The sequence below is a fragment of the Protobothrops mucrosquamatus genome, unplaced genomic scaffold (genome assembly GCF_001527695.2).
Source record: "Protobothrops mucrosquamatus isolate PMUCROS unplaced genomic scaffold, P.Mucros_1.0 scaffold281, whole genome shotgun sequence".
Taxonomy (NCBI): domain Eukaryota; kingdom Metazoa; phylum Chordata; class Lepidosauria; order Squamata; family Viperidae; genus Protobothrops; species Protobothrops mucrosquamatus.
In genome coordinates, this window is record NW_015386625.1 from 558,519 (window position 1) to 584,104 (window position 25,586).

The window sequence follows — 25,586 nt, forward strand, 5'->3', positions numbered from 1 at the left end:
CTCTCTCTCTCTCTCTCTCGCCTGGGGTGTCTCTCTCTCTCTCTCTGTGTGTTTTTTCCTCCGTCCTTTCTTTCCCCCCCTCTCTCTCTCTCCCTCCCTCCCTCCCTCTCTCTCTCTCTCTGCAGATTCTCCCGTTGTGCTGCCTCTCTTGCAGCGTTGTGGTGGCGGCAGCGTTGCCCGGTGACAGCGGTGGTGGCCCCGGCGCCTTCAACCAGGGTTGGTATATTTTCCTTGAACTCCCCAATTTCAAAAACCAGGGCATCCCGAGGCATCTCCCCTTCTCACCTTGCTGGGGGTGGCAGAGGCAGAGGAGGCAAATTCGGCTTGGAAGCCTTCAATTTTTGGCTGCCAGGTTAGTTTGTGGGAATTCGATATGTGGGGGGCAGAATGCAGAACGTCAGAGTTGGAAGGGAGCTGGGAGATCTCCTGGTCCGACAGGTGTGCCCTGGCCAGGTTTTCCCATTTCAACCTGGCATGATTGAGCCAGGTGGGTCCTGGACAGTTGAGACCCTCAGTATAATAGTTCATCTACATTTTTAAAAAAATGGGGCTTTTCCAGTGAAGCATTGCCTTGAAGTGCTGAAATGGAGAAGACCCACTTCTAAAAGTGCAGACCAGGCTAAACTTGGCAGACCAGGTGTGTTGAAAGTGTTGCAGTCCTGGGAAGATCTTTGGGGTCTGATTGGATTATGGACTGTTCCTATCTCAGGTTATCAGATGCAGAGATTTAGCCAGGGATGGGCGGCTGCTCTGGTTTGCGGGCACAATCCCTTAATCCCCCCCCCCCGTCTGTCCTTCCTGAAATAAAATCTAAAGACGTGTAAATGAAAGGACGATATACTCAGGTCTTTACCCCTGCTTGTATTTTCTTTCTCTCCCTCTGTTGTAAGCTCCCTGGGGTGTAAACTCTCCTCTTTATTTCGTCAATGGGAAGAGCATTGAAGCTGCACTTTGAGTAATGCCCCAGAGGTGCTTTTTGCTTTGGAAAATCCAGTTGCCTTTTGGAGAAAAAAAAAAAGCACCTTTGGGACAACAAGGATCTGGATGACTGAGAATCTTCATCGACGTTTTGAGTAATGAGCATTATTCTACTTGTGTGCTTCCTGGGAACAGAGAGCTGCTTAGAAGCAGAGGCGTTTTGGTCTGGCTCTCTAGTGGACTCAGGATGTTACAGAAATGCAACTGTTAAATTCTTAAATCCTAATGGGAAAATAAGCCGTGTGAGAACTGCAAACTTGCGCCCACATCACAGACTTACTTTATGTAGATGTGAAGGAAAGTCAGGTTAAGTGAGATGTGAGAATGACCTCGGCAGACAGGAGGAAGAACCTCAGACTGGACCCCCATCAGGCAAATATAGCTGAGCCCACAGAAGAGAGGAAATTGAGAAGCAGCTAGTTTTCCAGAGAGTTAAAAGGAGAAGAAGGGAGAAAATGCCTCTAGGCTTGCAAGATTGTGTTAATTAATCTTACAGTAAACATAAAATAGAATCAGCACTCATTGCTGTGCTTCCTGTATGGACTAACTTGAACAGTTAACTACTTTGAATAGGTCCATTTGTTTCCACCCTGAGTTTCAAAGATCTGTTTGAAACAAGCGCCCTTAATTCTTGATTAAACTTTCTTCCTGGAGCTTAAGGGGATGTACATGACACTCCCTTTTCCGGTGTTTTCTCGACAACAAATCTGCACGGTAGATTGGGCTAAGACAGTGTTTCTCAACCTTGACAATTTTAAGGCATGTGGCCTTCAACTCCCAGAATTCCACAGCCAGCATTGCTGGCTGTGGAATTCTGGGAGTTGAAGTCCACATGCCTTAAAATTGTCAAGGTTGAGAAACACTGGGCTAAGAGAAGACTCCTGGCTACTTCTCTAAAATAGGGTTGCCATGTCTGCTTCCCAAAAATAGCGGACAAGCGGGGGGGGGGGGGTTAAGTAGTAAAAAAAGTAGACTGTACAGCTTTAGATTACGTACCATTTCATCATAAAGCTTTTGAATAAAAAAAATGTCCACTATTTTGTGAAAAAAAAAAATAGTGAACATAATGTGAAAAAAGTGGACTGTCCACTCAAATAGTGGACACCTGGCAACCCTACTCTAAAATCAGATTTGAACCCAGGTCTCCCTAGTCCTAATCCAAGATCGCAACTGCTCTCATTACAAGGGTTATTCAGGGAAAAAAAAAAGTACTTTCATAGGAACAAGAGACAGGGGGAAATAATTATAGATCAATACTAAGACGAGATCTGTCTCAGTCCCTCCTCCTAACACGGATGTGAAGAAAGGAATGCAGAGGAAGACCTTAAAAAAAAAAGGGGGAGAAAGAGAGAAAAAAAAGAGGTTAATCTCACTTTTTTAAAAAAACAAAAAAACAAAGTTAAAGCATAGCACCAGAAAGAATTACTTGAAAAATCCAGCATTTCTAACCCCTTCGCGCAGGTCGAGAATGAGAACCGGGCGAGGGGAGGGGGGAAGCTAGTGAGAAGTCGCACTCTAGGAAAAACGTGTGTGAACAGGCAAAGTGGGATTCCTAGATTTCAAAGAGAGCTGGAGACGGGAGAGCCATCGCGGATTTGAAAGTTCATCTCCCTTTAAAAATAAATAAATAAAAATAGAAAAAAAAAACCCAAAACAAAACAGGCAGAGGCTTCCGAGCGCTTCCACACAGAGCGCTTAATAATAATAATAATAATAATAATAATAATAATAATAATAATAATAATAATAATAATTTAATTTGTACCCCGCCCTTCTCCTCACAGGACTCAGGGCGGCTAACAGCCTTGTAAAACCACAATACAATAAATATCCATTAAAACCAAATTAAAAGAAAATATTTGAAGCGGCCAATCGTTAAAATTAACCTTTAAAATACCCTTAAAAACCCCACTAAAATTCCCTAGGCCAGACCCGCTTGTTGAAAAAGCCATGTCTTTAGGGCGCGGCGGAAGGAGGGGAGANTCCGGGATCACCCGGATCTCTGGGGGTAGTTCGTTCCAGAGGGTGGGAGCTCCCACCGAGAAGGCCCTCCCCCTGGGGGTCGCCAGCCGGCACTGTCTGGCTGACGGCACCCTGAGGAGACCCACTCTGTGGGAGCGTACCGGCCGATGGGAGGTAACCTGCGGCAGAAGGCGGTCTCGGAGATATCCAGGTCCGATGCGGGCTGCTGCAACGAAGAGTTTTTAAACCGGCAGCCCTGCTTAAAAGATATCCGCGCAGGGCTGCCGTTTCCCCAGTCAGCTCGGGAAGAAGTAGGATCCTTTTCGCTAGGCGTGCTAACGAGCCCCTTTTTCGTGGAGAAAAAGGCCTGCTGGTGTGCGGAGTGTTTGCTCTGGGAGCGTTGGAGCCTTTGCTCCACCGGGGGGGGGGGAATTCCCCTTCTCATGCAGCTGCTTGTGTTTTTGGCTACCGGCCTTGCTTAGCATCCTGAAATTTCCTGATTAGCGCTGCTGGTGAAAAGCGAGATGCTCTCAACATTTCCCCTCTCTCTCCACGGGGAAAAGCAAGCAACGACGCCTCCCTTTGGAAGCTTGTGAAGATAAAGAGATAATAAAAAAAAAAAACTCCATTCAAAAATATCTTTGTTTCTTCATGCGGTGGGGGGGGAGGTGGAAGGAGGTGGAAGGAAAGAGTAGCTTTTCTTCCCAGGCTTATGAAATGGAGAAAAAAGCAACACAGCTTTCTTGGTTGCTGTTGGGTTTCTTGGATTTCTTTTCCAGGGTTCGCACAAAAAAAAAAAAAAAAGTCCCACGCGAGGAGGAATTTAAAAGCCATTATTAATAAATGCAAACGAAGGATGGGTGAATAGTTTATTAGTCTTGTAACCGTATCAAAAGGAAAAAAAAACCCCAATGAAAACTCAAAAGAATCTGATAAGGGCCCTCTAAAAATAGCTGACTTAAACCCCCTAAGAAGCTTACAAACTTAAAATACAAGCTGTTATCAGAGATCAGAAAACTGTGGGAGTTCAGCTGAGTGTACCTTGAAGCTGGGAGCTAGAATTTAAAAGATGTGATGCCATGTCTATCTGGGCTGGACTAGAAGATTTCCAAGGTCCCTTCCAACTCTATTATTCTGTTATCTTTTTTTTGCTTTGGATACTGCTTCTCAAATGCTAACTTGTTGATAACACACAACCAGTGTATCTACTACGGCACTATGAAAAACAAACCAGAATGGTGGGACTTTCTAAGTCCTCGTGGCCAGAGTTTTATGAAATAGCAGAGGGATGTAGAAATGGAAGCGGGTGCAGTCAGAATAGAATAGAGCTGGAAGGGACCTTGGAGGTCTTCTAGTCCAGCCCCCCCCCTTAAGCAAGAGAACCTATACCATCTCAGACAAGTGACTGTCTAGCCTCTTCTTAAAAATCTACAGTGATGGAGTGCCCACGATTTCTGGAGGCAAGTTGTTCCACTGGTTAATTGTCCTCACTGTCAGGAATTTTCTCCTTAATTCTAGGTTGCTTCTCTCTTTGTTCAGTTTCCAACCATTGTTTTTTGTCCTGCCCTCTGATGCTTTGGAGAATAACATGACCCCCTTGCCTTTGTGGCAGCCCCTCAAATACTGGAATACTGCTATCATTTTGCTCCTGTTTTTTTCTTTTCTTTAGACTAGCCAAACCCAAGTCCTGCAGCCTTTCTTCATATATTTTAGTCTCCAGGCCTTCAATCATCTTAGTTGCTCTTCTCTGAATTTTTCCCAAACTCTCAACATCTTTTTTGTGATATGGTGACCAAAATTGGCTGCAGTATTCCAGGTGTGGTCTTACTAGGGTTTTATAAAGTGGTACTAATGCCTCTGTTTATACAACCCAGGACTGTATTAAGCTTTTTGGTCACTGCTGCACACTGCTGGCTCATGATCAATTGATCATCCACTAGGATGGATGAAGGTTTATAGCTTGATGGCAGAATAGTAGAGCCAGCAAAAGACTCTGCAGCCAGAAATCTTGAAGCCCAAAGTGAGAGCGGTAATCTTATTATGAGTTTCATTATTTATTATATTTCCTGCAGGAGCTCAACAGGGCATATAAAGTACTCAAGCATTTCCCACTAGAACCCATTGGGGGGAACGAAGCTAAGAAGACCATCTAGCAGAGTTATGTAGTTGGTTTCCAATAAGGGTGATTCTTTGTCATCAAATAAATGACAAACGGATGAGTTAAGAATGACCAGGGAAGTTTGCAGCTGCAGTATTCTGTCTTTCCTGGAAGGACTGTTCCAAGAGTGGGAAAGGAATAAACCAGATTTTATAATTTTTGCAATTGCCCTGGGAAAGGGTGGGGGAAGGGGAGCTTGGACCCAAACTGTTTATTTCACTGGCTTCAATTTATAAGCTGCTCTAATTCAAACATGAACGTAAGTGACTTATAAGGTAATACACATGTAATACCACATTAAAACCAATAGCAACCTAAAAGGACTGTGCTCCCAGGAGCAGCCAGCAGCCTCCAAGCCCCTATTTTAAAAGAAGCTGTGCATTTATGGCTGAATTGATAATTGAAAGACTCCCAATGACAGCCCAATGAACGGTAGCGGCAGCCTTGTCCCTCTAAAAGTTTGCTTCCATCGATGTATCTCATTGGAAGTTCATTTTCAAAGGGCGCAGGCTAAACCCACATAGACCAAGAAAGACCCCCAAATGCCGGTGGGGAGATGAAGCCTGGTGGCTAACCCCCCATTCTCAACCTTCTTCCAGATTACACCTTTGTTATCCCCGTTGAGGTGGACGCCAGCGGATCCTATCTCTCGCATGACATTTTGCACGGCGCGAGGAGGAAGCGGTCCACCGTAAGCGGGAAGGCTTCCTTGCACTATAGGTTCGCAGCATTTGGACAGGACCTGCACCTTGAGCTGAAGCCCTCAAACTTCCTGAGCCAGGATGTGACCGTCCAGGTGCTCGGGAAAGATGGCATTGAAGATTCTCAGGTTGGCGGTGTTGAACAGTGTTTCTATCAGGGATTTATAAGGAACCACAGTTCTTCCTCCATTGCCATATCCACGTGCGCAGGTTTGGTAAGTGTTATGCCTCGTTGCTCGGTTTACAAACTCCTCCCCTTCTACTACATTTGTTCTCATCTGTTGGCGTAAGGCTGATTTAAAGCTGCCCCTTGGCCGTTGCTACATACCTACTCTGCTAAGTCCCAAAGGTGCTTTTCCAAAAGGCAACTGGGCTTTCTTGATTTTTTTCCCTTTGAAAATGTTTCACTTCTCATCCAAGAAGCTTCTTCAGTTCTAACTCCAAGAAAAAAAACCCTGAGAAAGTCCAATTGCCTTTTGGAAAAGCACCTTTGGGACAAACGTGATCTGGATAATTGAGATTCTCCAATACGCTGCTAAGGAGTTGATGGATAAGTGAAGGTTGCAGATGACTGAAGATGGGCCCGAGGAAAATGCCTCCCAAATCTGCATTGTGTGGAGTGTGCCTCCTGCCTGCTGATTGGTTGATCTGGCTTCCTGTTCTATGCTTTGTGTTTAAGTGCCTCCTAGCCAGAACTTTAAAATGCAGAAAAGGAATTCTATGCAACCCTCCATGAATGACAGATGCATGTTGGAAGGGCCTTGTTTCAAAACATGACAAGAATCAACAAAGGTTGACCAAATTAAATCTAAACATAATTCAATCTGATGAAGACCTGTGTTGAGTTTTTTTTCCCTGTGCAATTAAATCTTGCAACTCCATGGCATGTTTTGGAGACTTTCTGTAGCTGCTTTCAAAACTTTGGGTTGGCATATGATGCACCAATCCGCAATCCAGTCCATCTTAGCTGATCTCTAAAATTGGAACGGATTAGTTCTTAGAGAGGGATGAACAGGCAATCTCAGGACTACAGGTTAGATTGAAAAATTGGGGGGGGGAGGGGTGGAAATCAGTATAAGGTAATGGAATAATTCTGTGGTGAAATGTGGTCTGGAGTCACAGGAACGAGAGGGGCTCCTTCCCAGAGAGCAAAGAGACAGTGAATCTTGGAATATCGGGTGAGCAGGAAGATGGCAAAGATGGACCCTCCCTAGCAATTCACAGAGTTTATCTATAATTATGCAGATCTGGCAAGATTCTGTATGTAGGTAAACAACAATAAAGAGACTACTCAGAAGTAACCCCACATGCCATTCTTGGTTCTTTGGGCCTGACAAATACTTTTGTATTGTTGCCAAGAAAATGGCACTATTTGTATTCATGAAATCATCAGCAACCAATCAAGGCTTTTGACTTGTAGGTATCCAGTCAATCATTGCTCAGTAACCAAATGAACTATATATCTTGATGTGATGTGTGAAGCCAAGCTCTCATATCAATGTGGTCCTTGTAGCTACCACCATCCATACCCCCTCCCTTTTCCACAATTAGGTTGCCCTTCTTTCCTATTCATTTTAGCCCTGGCAATTAAACGGACGGTTGCATTGCTCTACATGGATGGCAGCGCTAATCATTCCATTGTTCCTTTCATTAGCAGTAGCTTCCCCACAATGCAAGTGCAGTGGCCGATTCTTTCAAATCCGAAACATCATGTTGGGGTTTGGAAGCAATGGCGTTTTAATGGACTGCAGAGATTCTTTGATCTTGCTAGCTTTGGAGTGTATGTGTGTATGTATGTGTGTATGTATGTGTATGTATGCTATTCTTGCCTGTGTAGAAAATTTATCTGGAGAGACCAGAGACAGAACACAACTAGGTAATATCACTAGAAATGAAGAATTAAGGAACAGCAGCTTTCTTGAAATTCTACCTATGAGGTCAGTACTGAGACTAAGGATAGAACATCTGTTTAGGCAGAGTTGTATTTGACCAATAGTCAAAAGTCTGGAGGTCAACTCAGAAAGACTTTAAGGGAACAGCTAGGCAATGAGCTTATGTGCTTTTTAAGTTGACAATCTTTTATCTGAACTCAGCATCAGAGGAGGCTCTGCATCCTGTCACTAGCCTGTTGTGGCCCATAAATTGCCAAAATGTGGTTCTATAGCTCCCCAGTGAGTGAAAGAGAATAATTCTTGCTAGAGAATTGTTTGTTTTCAAGGGCATTGGAAATGTATCTTAGACCAAAGGTTGCCTACTTTTACTAGAGACATTGCTTGACTGGAGCAAAATTAGTCATATTTTATCTTGGGTCTTTCCAGTGGCCAATCATGATGGTACAACAATGGCTGTGGCTGATCTTTTTAACCTAAATCTTGGGGGTTGGGGGTATCTTAAGGAAAAACCAACCCCAGTTTTAAATACTTCAAATATTTCCAAGGTTTATGATACCTATTTTACTCCTTAACCACTACCCCCAATTCTCCAAAATCACCATTAATCCCTCCCCCAATACTCCATTTAAGAGTTTTGATCCCACGCATGAGATGAGTCTGGTAATGAGGAGTTTAGACTGAGAACCTGCATTTATTTAATTGGTCAGCAATATCTTAGCCTCCATTTTTGGGGACTCTTATTGCCTCATTACTCCCCGACTACAGATCTAGTCAGTGCTGCTGTGTCAACATAATGAAAGTCCTTGGCTAACTAGCAGCCTGGTGTACGTGCAAATGAAGTAACAATTGTATAGATATGACCTAGTTAGAGAATCCTTGGATAAGAAATTTGCTGATTATATTACTGTCTGCCTTTCAGTGTGGAAAAGGGGTCTTGCTTCTTCCTTGCCAAATTCTTTTTTTGGCAGGCCTACTGTAGGTTTGAAGTGTACAGCGGACGAACTGTGCAGATAATCCTGACCTTGGTTTGACTAGCTCTGCTCAGAACTGCTGGAAGCAAAATTAGTTTGGGTTTTACACAGTAGGGTATGTGTTTTAAGTCATATATATGCTGCATGTATATGGATGTATATGGAAGTCATATGGATGTAGAACAAGTCAAATGGGAATTGCATTTGAGGCTTCAACTGATAACAACAAATCTCAGACTTTCATTGATGACATGGTAGAGATATTTTCTGCCCTTACGTGATTTGTGTAGGTTAGGCATGTCAAACTTTGACATCCCTGGTCTAAGTGATATCAGCGCTAAACATCAGTACCATTTGACAGCATTGACCTGCTTTATCTTTATAAGTGGCACAGTGATTAGAATGCAGTAGTGCAGGCAACTTCTGCTGATTCCATAATGGTGTATGGAATGGTGAAACGTTTGTTGTGCATCTTTGAACACATGTTTAGAACCGTGGAGCTTTCCTCCTTAATCCCCCAAATAATAATTTGTAAGTGATAGATTTCAACCTCACTAGAGGATTTATTCCTTTTGCCAACTGGTAAAGAAAACATATTTAATCTTTTGGGCTTTGGAGGAGTGAGAAAATAATTTATGATTATCTATCTATCTATCTATCTATCTATCTATCTATCTATCTATCTATCTATCTATCTATCTATCTATCTATCTATCTATCTATCTATCTATCTATCTATCTATCTATCTATCTATCTATCTATCATCTCCAAATTGGTGAGATGATGTAATTTCAGACACCCTTAAAGGCCATAGTTTATACTGCCAAAATAAATCATAATTAAGAAAGTGTGAATATGAAAACTGTCTAAACTACCACAAGATCCAACTGATGGGAGCAATCTTGGAAGGTCAAAGAGCTGGATTAGTTCTGTTTGAAATGATTCTTTTTGATATATCATTACAGCAGCTTGCATGTCTTGGAGAAGTGCTGGTACTTTTCACCAATGGTTTTAAGAAAATGATCCTTAGCCTATGAATGGAGCCTTACTAGAGTCCTTCCTGTACCAATGTTGCCATTAACTCTTTATGTGGCTTGATGAAAGACCTTTGTACTACAGTACAAATGTAGTACAAATGTGCCATGTTACTACTAGAAAGAGAGGACAACATGAATTAGGAAGTTCTTGTATTCAGGTGGAATAAATCCTGCTGAAGAATAAGTGTCATCAGATCTGAGCAAATAGAAGTATGAATTTCAAACTTGCCACTCGATTTTATTGGAGAAATACTCTAGGACTATTCCCTTGATTAGCTACTGTGGGGGACATGACCTTGGGTCAAATGATAGGTCTTCCATAAGAGTAGGACCTTTGTTTTCATCCATTTACTTCTTAGCATTGCTATGAGACTTTGGGGGGGTCAAGAACATGGTTGCTATTAAAAAGATGCTACAGGTTGATCCTTGAATTAATTATCTGCTGTGGCGGAACAGAAGACTGGGGAATATCAGCTGCTAGCTTAATCCAGCGAAGTCATTCTTATGTAATAATAATATGAACCTTACTGAACATAGATGTCTAATGTGCCTTTATGCATCAGTTGAGGTCTGTCATGGATTCAGTTACAAATAGGAAGCAGTTTGAAGAATAGACAGAATAATTTCATGCCATTAACCTCATTTTCACCAAATATAGAATGTAGGTGGAAGGTCAGACCAACATACTCAAACAACCAGCTGTTGCACATACGGCACACCCATCTGGTGTTGTCAGTTATTTTCTTGCAAGAATCGACTGGTTTTGCTACAAGTTTATAATAATATAAAATAAATGGCTAGGGCCATTCTTATTGTTGAATTGTTGGATAAGAAAACAGTGTGGCCTTTGACCAAATGATGCACGAGGCAGTGAAATTCTTTGGTACCTTCTCTAGGTGTTTTGACATTCTTATTTTTTAAAATCTCAAATACAATTTATCCTTTCATATAATATGATGCCTTTGCACATGTGGACATAATTCCAACATAGAAAAGCAAAGTTGGTCTAATAAGCAATGGGGCTACTGTTGTTCTCCAGATGACTGCCTAAATGTGTGGAGAGCAGGTGAGAGAAAAGAATGGGCTACCTCAACTTCTTCTGCAGGCTGTTTCTTTGGATCAGGAGAAGACATGCAACCCTGAGATCAGTGTGTGGCTCATTCCCAAAAAGTTTGCCATAGTAGACTGATAAATACTTATTTATCAGAAGGCCAAATAGATTCCAAGCTACAAGTGGAGCAATGAAACTGGTACTCACCAATAGACAATTCTGGGGAGCATATTTATATTTATACTTCTGGGTCTCATATTTTTCTGCTTTTCTAATACTTGAAGAGAATTTCAGACTCTTGTTGCCTTCTATAACTATGCGTTAAATCCAGATAAAACATTGAAAGGATGAATCCTGTAAAAACAAAAATACAATTTTTTTAGCTAGAAACAGTGGAATTCATATTAATATAGTTACGTGGTTTCTTGTACTGCAAAATCTGAAGGTTTTATTTAACTAATGCTTTGCAGCTTATAACTGAGTGAGACTTTGTTTCATTGCCCAGATATGAAGATAGGATGTTTTCTGATAACAAGGCTCACACTGACAAATTTCCTTTCCCTAGAGTGCCACTTGTTTAACTTCCACACTGTGTTGCTTATTGCAGAGAATCCCATGCTGTGACATACTCGCTCAACCAGATGTCACGTTCAAATCTGCCAAATCATGGCTCTGAGCGAAAGCTGTGGCTCTTCAGATGTTGCAGAACTAGAACTCCCAACGGTCATAGTCAACATGACAAAGAGTGAAGGCTACTTAGTTGTACATTGACAGTATCTAGAAGACCACAGGTTAAATGCTTTTTCCTAGTGTTTACAATCAGACACACAATTTAAGGGGGTACATGTTTTAGTTCAGAGTGCCCCGCCTCCTTCTGACATTCTCATTTTGCCTGATCAAGTCTGATTTAAAACCAAATAACTGTAAGGAGTGAGAATAGCATTTGAAGTTCATATGAAAAATGAGCAGCTCGACTTATCTAATTCCTTCTTCACTAGGAAGATAGCTTAGTTATTCTAATTACCGAATTCTTTCCAAATCTGCATCTAATTTCCAAATTTGCATATAAATAAGCAAATGTGGGTTACATATAGATCTTTTTGTTCATTTTATTGGTGGTGCACAAATATTTCCTCCAGATTAGACCAGTTCCCTTTTGAGATGGATTCCCTTTTCTCTATTTCTGATTTATAGTAGTTGTGTTTTAGTGTATGTCTGAATTGCACAAAATAACGGTAGCGTGGGTCTCAGATACAGCTGGCTGGCCGCTCCTTGTCCCATAACACACCTCTCAGTTAACCTTTGACCTCATGCTTCATTATTCATCTAAATTCTATTCCCATGCAGTACATCCCATATTCTTAGGTATCTTTGCACATCCTCATCATAGTTGAAGGAACAGTTAAGATAGGATTCTGCTTCCCCAGGGACCAAAACTATGAAGCAGTTTTCTGCTGGAGCCAAGGTGGTCCCATTCTGTACAGTTCAGAGCTGTAATTTATAGTTTAAATCTGTCATGAATTTAAATTGATAAATTAAATGGATAAATTGAAAAAATACTCAGAACATCCTTAAGTGACTCTTCTTGTTGCCACGATCTTTTCTAGGCTAATCAAAGGACATGCCAGTTTATTGGTGGTCCTTGAGACCATCTTTGGGAACATGCTGTTCTAGGCAGCAAACCTTGGAGATCTTCCATTCAGCAAAGGTTTTCATCAAGAAATGATAATTCATAAGCTTGAAACCAAACAAGCAAAATCTAATACATGCCTGCCATATGGCACGGAAATGTGAACGATATTAGTTCTCTTCGCCTTTTCTTTGACTTTCCAGCCCAGACTTGTTTATAAACATCTGAAAAAAAAAGTATTTGGGGGTAGAGATGGGAGGGCTTCCTCGTTCCCATGTAGCTCTTTTAACTTCTGCCAGACAGCCAATGTTGGATCTGTTTTGCAGATGACAAATGATCTCCATACAGTGAGCAGTTTGCAAGACAGCCTTCCTCAACCAGATGCATGTGCCTGTAGTCACAGCATGTAGCTGATTTTATAGGAGATGCTGGAACTGGAAGCACATCACATGCGGTGCTGAAGGGAGCATTTTTCTTTTGGGAAAAAAGAGAGGCTGCAATGCTTAAAGAAGCTGCACTCAAACGATGGAAAAGCTCATTCAGAGCAACCTCATTTATTGTCAGTACCAGATAAAAGTGCCCAGGAATAGGAAGAGAATGCATTTTCTTCAACACTGAGTGCTCACAACAGATTTTACCCCATATGGAATGGAGAGAAAGCATTTGCAAGTGGTAGGGCCACAGATGCTATGTCAGGCCTGGAGAATCACGGCCATACTTTAAGTTGCAGTTAAGAAGATTTATTGCTCAAGCCTATACTCAAGAATCTAGTCAACTAACAGTCAGCGCTAAACTGGGCAGCATAAAATTGGTGCTAAATAAGAGTCAACAGAATGCAAGGGAGGCTGGACTTGGAGCATTTGTGAACAGTAATGATTCTAGACTGAGTCCTCTCTTGACTCCACCCTTAGGTTCTAACTCTTCTCCTAAATCCCTCACAGATTGTTTTTATAACTTGAGATAATTCATGATGTCAGAGGAAGTAATTTTATAATCTTTCAAATTTATTTGTCTAGAATAGCCTAGTATTTCTGCTGACCAGCCACTTTGAATTCTGCTTGATTTGTTGATACAGGGGTTGTCAGGTTCTTTTAGTAGACTTTAATGCCATAGACTTCTCAATATAGTGGGGGGGGGGGGAAACAACAACTTGTGGATAAAAGAGAAATCTTGATGTTTACAGCTCTTCTGCAATTCAGAGTTAACAAAACTTGAATTGTAGCCAAGGAGGAATTAAACTGAACACTTTATCACCCTTTATATCAAAATGGGATTCAGGTGGGTCCAAGAATTTCTTAAATGGGTAGTTGACGCTAAAGCAGTGGTTCTCAACCTTTTTAATGCCGCGACCCCAACCGGTCGTAAGTCGAGGACTAAACCGGTCGTAAGTCGAGGACTACCCAACCGGTCGTAAGTCGAAGACTTTCCCTGCCCGGGAGCGCCGCGCATGCGTGGTTCCGCCCCCTGCGCCGGCCGAGGCATAGCTGGCAAGCGGCAGAGACGGAGCAGGCCGACCACCAGCTGGCCCAGCCCAAGGGAGGTAAGGCACCCGCCGGAAAAGGGGGAAAAAATGGCGGACAAAAAAAATGGCGGACAGCCTTGCTTGGCGACCCCCGTGAAATGGTCGATCGACCCCAAATGGGGTCCCAACCCACAGGTTGAGAACCACTGCGCTAAAGGATGACATTTCCTATCTCTTCCTGTGCTGACTCCCACAAACATGCCAAAAAGATTTATCTTGGTCAAAGAATTGGGTGAAGGCAAAGAAGAGATGCTATAAATGTCCCCTATTTTTTTTTTTTTTAAAAAAACATACAATAAGTATTTTGGGAAGGATTACAATGTTATAAGGGACAACAGAGACCACAATTTGTCTATGGCAACCGTGGGGGAGCAGATTTCAGCATATCAATGCCCTTTGCTTCTGATCTGTTACTGTTGATCTGAAGATTTGAGTAGAGATCAAAAGTGGATTAAAAAGTGGTGACCATGGAGTTCACCATTTTCAAAATTTGCAAAACATGATGAAAGAGAGAAGAGAATTGCTCCTTATGGTAAAATTGAGACAGGATAGAATTGTGTCATTCTTCCCCTTGATGTATAAGACCTTAATGCCTGATTTCATAGTCCCTCTTGGTAGGTTCTCTGATCTTGGTAGCTCATGATTAATGCCATTCTTCACATGTGGGAAATTCAGTTCCTCGAACTTTCTGAATTAGTAGCAAAACAGAAAGAGTAATAACCCTATGGAAGTGAATTGGAATTTGTTTCTTCTGATGCTGAGGTTAATTTTCTTGGGCACTACCCCTTCTGTTTTCTGTTTACCTTTGCCTCTCTCTCTCTCTCTCTCTCTCTCTCTCTCTCTCTCTCTCTCTCTGTGTGTGTGTGTGTGTGTGTGTGTGAGAGAGAGAGAGAGAGAGAGAAGAGAGAGAAAGAAAGAAAGAAAGAAAGAAAGAAAGAAAGAAAGAAAGAAAGAAGAAAGAAGAGGATAAATTTCTGCAAACTGTAATTTCCCCAAGCAATTCCTCTTATTACCCAACAGACTAAGTAGATCTATGTCTATCAGCCTTATCATCTGTCTTCATTGTTTGAGGAAATAATATTACTGATTAAAGAGATTTCCTGCTATTTGCACCAACTTCACATTTATTTTGCAAATGACTTGATTAGCCATTTGATTTTCCTTTGTGTGACTACCCCTCTCCCACTTCTGACAAAATTTTCCTATCACTCACCTATATTTTAACCTTTCGTCAGCTACTTGTTGGTGCATGAGTTGCAGTTCAAACATAGGAAAAGTACAGTGCTGCCCTTCTTTCACGGTAAAACAAGCGAAGCATTAGGGAATTCCTCTCCTAATCCCGTGGCTTCCCGTTTGCTTTGCGATGTAGGGTGAAACTGTCACTGCGAATAAAGTATTTAGACTGTTATCCTGAATTTGCAGAAATCTTGCTTGACTTGGACTGTAGATTTGATGGCCTGATGCAGAAAGATGCATGTTTTTGGGGAAAAAAATCATATTGTTATTCCAGTGGTCATCAAAACAGCTAAAAACACCATTTCTGATGAGAAGTCAGTGAAGTAACATTTCTTCTGAACTAGAACCGGACTGGGCTCCTTCAGACTTTGGAAATATTCCAGTATTTTTCTTTGGAACAGTATAGAAGCGGGATTACTATTGCTTTTTTTCCCTGGATTGTTTTTGACTTCTTAATCTAATTTACAGCTCTGCCATTTTTTGGTGTCATCTTGTCAAGTGCTTACCAGACCCAACTACGCTTAGCTTTATTAGAACAGCCTACTTTGAGAGGATGGTTATAGTTAACATCTGGTCTTCTGTTGTGCTGTTGGTAACTCTGTAATGTGGAGAAGATGGACAAGAGATTTTAAAAAATATTTTAAAAGGGAACATATTATATGGGGAGAAACCTGAATTCTTTATTTCTGCATTTTACGTTATGATGAGATCTCATGAAATGGTGCATATCAATGATTTAGTTAAATGTTTACAAACCAATGGGAACAATGTATGCTTTAACCAATTTTTTTTTTTAAAAAAAAATCCAGGTAATGAATGAAACAACTACATCATCATAGCATGATGTTCTGGAGGTGTTTTCCAAAGATTCACTAAATTGTCAAAACACAAAAAAATTCTACATAGTGTCCCCTGGACTTTTTATTGTTATCTGTGCAACTTCTAGAGGAACAAACTGTCTTACATAATGAAATTCTATAGAAGAGGTCTTTCAAAATATGGGATGTTTAAACCTGAAGAATGATTTTCATTTTCCTGACCAAGACCTTTGACACCAATCCAGTCATTGTTCATTGGCTATGGGTGGTAGAGAGAGGAACAGCAAGTCTCATACCTGGCCTGCCAAAATCCAGAGCGTTAAATGGTAGCAAATTTGGTTGTCCAGATATTTGACACCTCCCCCTCAACCTAAAAGCCATGGAAGGTCAGAGCTATAGGGCTTGCTTTTCAGTTCTGAACTATTGACATCTCTTGTCAGACATCTCTTACTCAGAGTGAGTAATTGTTGGATTTTGCTCTGCTCAAGACAATTGAATGAGATGACAATGAGGCTTTCAAACGTTGCTCCTGTATCTGACAGCTTAATATATAGGAAGTAGGAAAATAATCAGCCAGAGACTGAATACTTCCTTCCCTTTGATGATGTTCATACTTTCATCCCGGCAGTTTAAATGGCAACACTTTTTTTTCCCAAGGCATTTTAACAGAGACTAAATGTTGCTTTACAGTTAGCTAAGCATTCCTCTTCACCACAAAATTAATGTATAAATTGAACCTTTTGCAATCATTTATAAATGCCATTAGGTTCAATAACCCCTATTTTAGCTACCTGTAAGTTTTCAGTCCTGCCCTATAAACTTATTTGTGATATCTTATCAATGGATAATTTGCCCTTAATGACTCTCCTTCCTAATGCAATTTTTAAAGCCAGTATTAACTCTTTGGAATATAAAATATCTTTTGAGCCTACAAAAGAAATGTATTCCCTGGGCACATGAGTTTTGACCTTCAACAGTTACTGTTAAACCCTACCCACTGAGAAAAAACCCCCCAATAGCAGCATGTAGAACAGTGTTTCTCAACCTTGACAATTTTAAGGCATGTGGACTTCAACTCCCAGAATTCCACAGCCAGCAATGCTGGCTGTGGAATTCTGGGAGTTGAAGTCCACATGCCTTAAAATTGTCAAGGTTGAGAAACACTGATGTAGAAGAAACAATTTGAATGGGACAGTGATGGNCTCTCTCTCTCTCTCTCTCTCTCTCTCTCTCTCTCTCTCTCTCTCTCTCTCTCTCTCTCTCTCTCTCTCTCTCTCTCTCTCTCTCTCTCTCTCTCTCTCTCTCTCTCTCTCTCTCTCTCTCTCTCTCTCTCTCTCTCTCTCTCTCTCTCTCTCTCTCTCTCTCTCTCTCTCTCTCTCTCTGTGTGTGTGTGTGTGTGTGAGAGAGAGAGAGAGAGAGAGAGAGAGAGAAAGAAAGAAAAGAAAGAAAGAAAGAAAGAAAGAAAGGAGAAAGAAGAGGATAAATTTCTGCAAACTGTAATTTCCCCAAGCAATTCCTCTTATTACCCAACAGACTAAGTAGATCTATGTCTATCAGCCTTATCATCTGTCTTCATTGTTTGAGGAAATAATATTACTGATTAAAGAGATTTCCTGCTATTTGCACCAACTTCACATTTATTTTGCAAATGACTTGATTAGCCATTTGATTTTCCTTTGTGTGACTACCCCTCTCCCACTTCTGACAAAATTTTCCTATCACTCACCTATATTTTAACCTTTCGGTCAGCTACTTGTTGGTGCATGAGTTGCAGTTCAAACATAGGAAAAGTACAGTGCTGCCCTTCTTTCACGGTAAAACAAGCGAAGCATTAGGGAATTCCTCTCCTAATCCCGTGGCTTCCCGTTTGCTTTGCGATGTAGGGTGAAACTGTCACTGCGAATAAAGTATTTAGACTGTTATCCTGAATTTGCAGAAATCTTGCTTGACTTGGACTGTAGATTTGATGGCCTGATGCAGAAAGATGCATGTTTTTTGGGGAAAAAAATCATATTGTTATTCCAGTGGTCATCAAAACAGCTAAAAACACCATTTCTGATGAGAAGTCAGTGAAGTAACATTTCTTCTGAACTAGAACCGGACTGGGCTCCTTCAGACTTTGGAAATATTCCAGTATTTTTCTTTGGAACAGTATAGAAGCGGGATTGCTATTGCTTTTTTTCCCTGGATTGTTTTTGACTTCTTAATCTAATTTACAGCTCTGCCATTTTTTGGTGTCATCTTGTCAAGTGCTCACCAGACCCAACTACGCTTAGCTTTATTAGAACAGCCTACTTTGAGAGGATGGTTATAGTTAACATCTGGTCTTCTGTTGTGCTGTTGGTAACTCTGTAATGTGGAGAAGATGGACAAGAGATTTTAAAAAATATTTTAAAAGGAGGGAACATATTATATGGGGAGAAACCTGAATTCTTTATTTCTGCATTTTACGTTATGATGAGATCTCATGAAATGGTGCATATCAATGATTTAGTTAAATGTTTACAAACCAATGGGAACAATGTATGCTTTAACCAATTTTTTTTTTTAAAAAAAAATCCAGGTAATGAATGAAACAACTACATCATCATAGCATGATGTTCTGGAGGTGTTTTCCAAAGATTCACTAAATTGTCAAAACACAAAAAAAATTCTACATAGTGTCCCTTGGACTTTTTATTGTTATCTGTGCAACTTCTAGAGGAACAAACTGTCTTACATAATGAAATTCTATAGAAGAGGTCTTTCAAAATATGGGATGTTTAAACCTGAAGAATGATTTTCATTTTCCTGACCAAGACCTTTGACACCAATTGAGTCATTGTTCATTGGTAGAGAGAGGAACAGCAAGTCTCATACCTGGCCTGCCAAAATCCAGAGCGTTAAATGGTAGCAAATTTGGTTGTCCAGATATTTGACACCTCCCCCTCAACCTAAAAGCCATGGAAGGTCAGAGCTATAGGGCTTGCTTTTCAGTTCTGAACTATTGACATCTCTTGTCAGACATCTCTTTCTCAGAGTGAGTAATTGTTGGATTTTGCTCTGCTCAAGACAATTGAATGAGATGACAATGAGGCTTTCAAACGTTGCTCCTGTTTCTGACAGCTTAATATATAGGAAGTAGGAAAATAATCAGCCAGAGACTGAATACTTCCTTCCCTTTGATGATGTTCATACTTTCATCCCGGCAGTTTAAATGGCAACACTTTTTTTTTTTTAATGAATCCAGGCATTTTAACGGAGACTAAATGTTGCTTTGCAGTTAGCTAAACATTCCTCTTCACCACAAAATTAATGTATAAGTTGAACCTTTTGCAATCATGCATAAATACCATTAGGTTCAATAACCCCTATTCTAGCTACCTGTAAGTTTTCAGTCCTGCCCTATAAACTTATTTGTGATATCTTATCAATGGATAATTTGCCCCTAATGACTTTCTTTCCTAATGCAATTTTTAAAGCCAGTATTAACTCTTTGGAATATAAAATATCTTTTGAGCCTACAAAAGAAATGTATTCCCTGGGCACATGAGTTTTGACCTTCAACAGTTACTGTTAAACCCTACCCACTGAGAAAAAAACCCCCCAATAGCAGCATGTAGAACAGTGTTTCTCAACCTTGACAATTTTAAGGCATGTGGACTTCAACTCCCAGAATTCCACAGCCAGCAATGCTGGCTGTGGAATTCTGGGAGTTGAAGTCCACATGCCTTAAAATTGTCAAGGTTGAGAAACACTGATGTAGAAGAAACAATTTGAATGGGACAGTGATGGAACTCTGGATTCATCCATGCAGCATCCTTGATCCAGCTTGTCCCTTTGGAGCTGCTTTGAAAAATAAAGGCAACACCAGGGTAGATCTGATTATACAACTCCCACATGTTTTCTGGTTTAGTTATTGGCTTCTCTTAGGTTGGCATTTAATGCAGTTTAGGATAGATTCATTGCTAAAGCTCAAAGCTAATCATCTTGATTTGTTTAGTCTAGAGCCCACACCATTGGTCTGACTGTCTTCTTCTGTCCTGAATATGGAATTTCATCTTGCTCCAAATTGTAATTCAGGATTTGCATCCGGATTGACCATTTCTGTTCAGTCCTACATGCATTTTGATGAGCCGTTCCTCACAATTTTATTACTGTGCCATGAAACTGAGGCTCACAGGAATGAAATCCATTGCACGCATGGCGTAATAGGGAGAGGAGATTTTTTTTTTAATGCAACGTGGGCAAGTTATTTGTTAATAAGTTATAATCTGTTATAAGTTAATTGAGATGTGAATTCTTCAGCTGCTTTCGAATATTAGATACTCTAATAACAGACACACCCCTATTATAGGCTCATGTAACGTTGCAGAAAAAAATTATCTACATTTGGCCAAGTTGCTCAATCTGATGGAAAGAAAATTTACTATCTTTCCAAAAGACAAGGCAATTTCAGCGAAACTCTCTTGGGTACACTATGCTTATAATTAGCATGTGACCAGATGGTTAAGAGGTGAATGCATGTGGCTGTGTGCATATGAATGTTTTTTTCTTCCATAGTACAGTCCTCTTTCCAGCAATTTGCAGCTTCCCAGATGTACTCAAGTGCAAAGTCTGTTCCAAGCTGAGTTCAACTTCTGATGACTTTATGTACACGTCCATGAAGTTCTCTTGACAACCCTACCAAAGTGGATGGATGCTGCCTTCAAAAGTCTTCTTCTTAATTAGGCTTTTCAGACTAAGTGGGAGAAATATAAGGAGTTGGGGAAGGGCAATTCCTTCTCTATGTGCCCCGTTGTGTCACTGCTTGCATGCTCAATATTATCAACAACATGTCTGCAAATGATTAATTGTTGATGAATCAACAGAGATCAATTTCACTCAGCAAGGACAAATTTTAGAACCATGTTTCCAGCTTTCTCAGGACTATAATTTTGTCAAGTTAATGCAATGGTGCTAAGATTCATGTAGGACATTCATTTATTTATATTAAATGTATACCTTCCCTACCCCCAACCTAAAGACTCTGGTCATTTGTGCAGTAAAACTAATCTTAATATGCAATTAAAACTGCAAACATCTGGAGGAAGAATAATCATTTGAAAACAATGAAAAACAGAGAACCTGCCACTCACTTTATCCTAACCTTGGGGAAAAGTCAAATACTGGAAAATTGCAATAAGCTTTTCTGTATGTTAAGAAGTTTCTCCTTTTCCACATCTCAAATATGTACTTAAACTGAGCTGTTGGTAATATGTAGATTATTAATAACAGGTAAATATAAATCAGCTAAACTTTTTTTTTAATTGCTGATCAGTCCTAACCAGGACAACTTTCCTAACACATTTCTGAAAACCTTTGCCTACCAATATGACTTCCAATAGCAAAATTACAGTTAAGGGTCCTCCGCGGATTGATTTTTTTAAAAAAGGAGACACAGGACATTCTTTTCCATATGGTTCAAATCAGTTATGAAATGAATCCTGTAGGAATAATTTCAGATGTTGGAAATCCTTTAAATGGCAAAATCTAAAGCAGATTTATTGCTTTCTTTTTTTATGTTTTTTTTAAAAATTAATCTCATTAAGACATACGCAAATCAGTAAATGAACTGTTATTGCAAAATACTGGATACCAAGGTGACATCCAGAGGATTCAGGTTGAGTTAACTCGAGTGAAGTAGTAGGTAGATTAGGATAATAAAGGCAGAATTCCTTATGAGAAAATATGTATTTTTTTCATACATACAGTCTTTCTAGTAAGCAAGAACTTTCTAAAAGTATTTTAGGTGGATGAAACTTCTAGATTGGGCATGTATTATAACTGGCTAGAATTGCGGAATAGAAATGTCTGAGGAGTAATGTAAATAAATGTAAATAAATTTAAGAGATATAGGACAGAGTATTGTTAAGGGAAAAGAAAAAATGTATTGTGTATTGTGTATTATGTTTGTTGGTAAAAAAAAGGGGAAAAATTAAAAAAAAAAAGAAACTTCTAGATTGGGATCTGAGAGGGAGGAGGAGGAGGAAGAGGAGGAGGAGGAGCTACTTTTTCCATGCCAAGGAGAATAAATATACACATCCTATTGCTTCATTTCTCTTCCAACTTACTTGCTTCTTTTGGCATTCCTTTCGAGATTCCTTCTGAAAAATGTTGGAGCCTTTCCAAATCTTCCTCCAAGAAGTCTTTAATGATACCCACTTATTTTGACTTTGAAGAGGCATGTGCCATTTCCTAATAGGTCCATGTCTGGGAAAGTATTCACACCTAGAGTAAGCTTGAGTAGCTATTGGAGAAACTTAGCACTGCAAAGTTGCAGACCACACACTGACTCCAGTAGGGGTTTGTGGGGTGTTTAGAGGTGTTAGAGCACTGGTTCTCAACCTTTTTAATGCCGCGACCCCAACCGGTCGTAAGTCGAGGACTAAACCGGTCGTAAGTCGAGGACTAAACCGGTCGTAAGTCGAGGACTAAACCAGTCGTAAGTCAAGGACTACCCAACTGGTTGTAAGTCGAGGACTTTTCCTGCCCGGGAGCACCGCGCATGTGTGGTTCTGCCCCCTGCGCCGGCTGAGGCGTAGCTGGCAAGCGGCAGAGACGGAGCAGGCCGACCACCAGCTGGCCCAGCCCAAGGGAGGTAAGGCACCCGCCGGAAAAGGGGAAAAAATGGCGGACAGCCTTGCTTGGCGGACAAAAAAAATGGCGGACAGCCTTGCTTGGCGACCCCCATGAAATGGTCGATCGACCCCAAATGGGGTCCCGACCCACAGGTTGAGAACCACTGTGTTAGAGGATGATTGTTTCAGCCCCATGGAGAGATATCTGCCTCAAAGAAGGACCAAAACTGATAATTTGTGACTGCATTTGAGAAACCTGTGTTTAGTGAAACTGTTTATAACCAATACTTTCCTTTACATTTCTGTCTTTAGTCAGGTCTGATAAGGACACAGGAGAATGACTTCCTTATATCACCATTACCTCAACACCTAGCACAGGAACTTCACTATATGCCACCCGCTGGACACCACCCTCATGTGTTGTATAAACGGACAGCTGAAGAGAAAGTGCACGGGTACAAAGTAGATTCAAATCCTTACCACTTTTCCTCTGACCGTCACAGCAATCTCACTGCCCACAACTATCACATTCCAGCTAACGATTATCACCATGGAAGGTTTCAAAAGCAGCATTTTTGTGGACGGCGCAAGAAATGTATGTAAGGAAACTTTCTCTTTCTCTCTGTCTCTGTCTCTCTCTCTTTGACCTAGTAGTCCTAAGAATAGAAGGTTCTTATTGTTGTGCTCAAGGTTTGCAGGCTTGATTTGGATGCCGAAGTGTCCAAAAAGCCCACCACAGAATTTACTATCTTGGAATGGACCATTCCAAGCACTTTAGAAGTGATCTAAAGCGCTTCACACCCTACATGGGCCATTTGCAATAGTCCATCTTGGTAGTCAGTCATTTCTGGAATATTCAGTATTCAGTCATCTTAAGAACAGGATGTTCAGAATGTCTTTACGTGGGACATAATATACTGGTGTCAGTGGATACATGTAAGCATCTAATGGGTAAATGGAGAACTAAATAATTTGGGTTCCTTTTTTGAGGATGCTAATGGGTTCATACATTCATAACTGGTATTATGTCAGACTTCCCAACCTGATGTTCTTTGCACATGTCGGACTCCAGTTCCCATTATTTTCCAGCCAGAATGTCAGAGGCGAAAGTTATCATCTGTCTCCTAAGCTTTCAAATTATAGAAGCTTATTCTAGACATATGGAGATATGTGTGCTGAAGAACAATCCAAAAGTTGATGGAGTTATCACATCCAGTATCATACTTAGCTTGTTGGGTCCTATTAAATATTTTTGAAGTAGTGACTTTTCTATTTCATTTTTGCAAGATTGTGCTAATAAATTCCCTACAACACACAAATGTTTACTACCCCTCCCCCCCATGACTTTCAGCAGTAAGTTGCAAGTTGTGTAATTTTAGTTGTTCTAAAGCATGATCTGACTGCAAATAATCAGATGTTTTCATACAGGCAATCTACAACTACAGAAGGCTGACATTTTCCATGTAGAGATGCTTTCATACAGCAGCAGGTTATTTGCTTATCATGTGTTCCATATTTTATGAAATTTTTTCTTGATGAGATTTACAGTGACATGGAGAAAAGTATATGCTTAATGTAGACTACAGCCTCAGAATTCCTCCTTATATTCCTATAATCCCTGAGTTATTTGAGTATTCCTGTATAGAAATGAAATCATGATTCAGGGTCATATCAGTTCGTTCTACTTCAGCTTCTGTTGGATAAAACTATATGGATAATCTTTTATATGTACAGTCTAGAGTTCTGGACAAATGGCAGGTATGGATCAAGCATATCAGATCACATGGGTTTGGGGCACGTACGTGGAGGCCAGGATATGAGGCAGGACACCTAACATTTCCCTCAGTTGAACCCATAAATGGAATTTCAGTGCTTGCTTTAGGATAGAGACTGTTTTTATTGCTGCTATGAATTCCACAGATGGATGCTTCTAAAATGTGATTATGAAAACTAGGTTGTCAGATGTGGCCTAGGGAGGACTTTAAATCGGGTTCATTTTTTTAGAAAATTTTAAACAGCACAACTCTAAAATATTTGGTTTTAATTGGTTTTATTTGGTGGGGATTGTAAATATGTTTCTGTTTTTAAATATGTTGTGAGCCGCCCTGAGTCCCGTTGGGAGAAGGGCGGGATATAAATCAAAAATAAAGTAAAGTAAAGTAAATGAACTTCCCCAACAATATAGTGAAGGTAGCTTTTCCTAGATGTGTAAAGTTCTGAGTCTTTTCCAAATCTCGGCTCTGTTTCATTTCAGATAGTCCTAAGCCACCCACTGAAGACACATTCCTCTTATCTGACGAATATGGGAGCCAAGCAAGGTTGAAAAGATCCCCCGTTAAAAATCAGAAGGGTGGAAGTTTGAATGTTGAAACGCTAGTTGTGGCAGATAGGAAAATGCTGGAGAAACACAGCAAGGAGAACGTTACCACCTATATCTTAACGGTGATGAACATGGTAAGGCAAGACTTTGACAAATAAACCGTGGCTCCTGGAGTGGGTTGGAGGTTACAAGGGATAGCAGTTGTGAAGTTCGGCCGCATCTGGATTGCAGGGAAATGCAGTGTACATTTTGAAATGCCATGTATTTGAATTATGTCAATGCTAGTTTAAAAATGCACACTAGGATTGTTCAGTGTTTCAAGAGAATTCTTTGCTTTGGGGAAATTTCATAGGAAATTTCTCATCTGCTCATCTGAGCAGAGTGTCCATTTTACGTTGCTTTAGGTTGCTCAGGCTTAAATGATTCATCCAGCATTTCTTTCTTATTTTATAACCAGTCCTAGACTACCATGCATATCAAAGTATAGTCCCAATATAATATAGTAAAGTGATATGACAAAGTCGCGCGGATCCGGGAAGGCTTAGACTCCGACTGGTTGGCCCAGGGGGAGGAGATAGAAGCAGGTCTTGAGATGGTTGTATGGGAGGAGTTTGACTCTGTGGCTCCCGAGGACGTGGACAGGGTCTTGGGGAGGCTTAATGCAACCACATGTTTGTTGGATCCGTGTCCCTCCTGGCTGGTACTGGCAG

The 25,586-nt window shown here is 40.6% G+C and overlaps 1 protein-coding gene across 1 annotated transcript in view; it reads left to right on the top strand.

The window, feature by feature from the left end:
* Positions 1-25,586, top strand: part of ADAMTS18 (ADAM metallopeptidase with thrombospondin type 1 motif 18) — a 78,739-nt gene that overhangs the window by 2,536 nt on the left and 50,617 nt on the right. The window contains exons 2-5 of the mRNA XM_015814757.1: positions 126-216; positions 5,698-6,014; positions 22,869-23,151; positions 24,811-25,010. Of these exons, the coding sequence (XP_015670243.1) occupies positions 126-216; positions 5,698-6,014; positions 22,869-23,151; positions 24,811-25,010 (891 nt within the window). The remainder of the gene's footprint in view (positions 1-125; positions 217-5,697; positions 6,015-22,868; positions 23,152-24,810; positions 25,011-25,586) is intronic.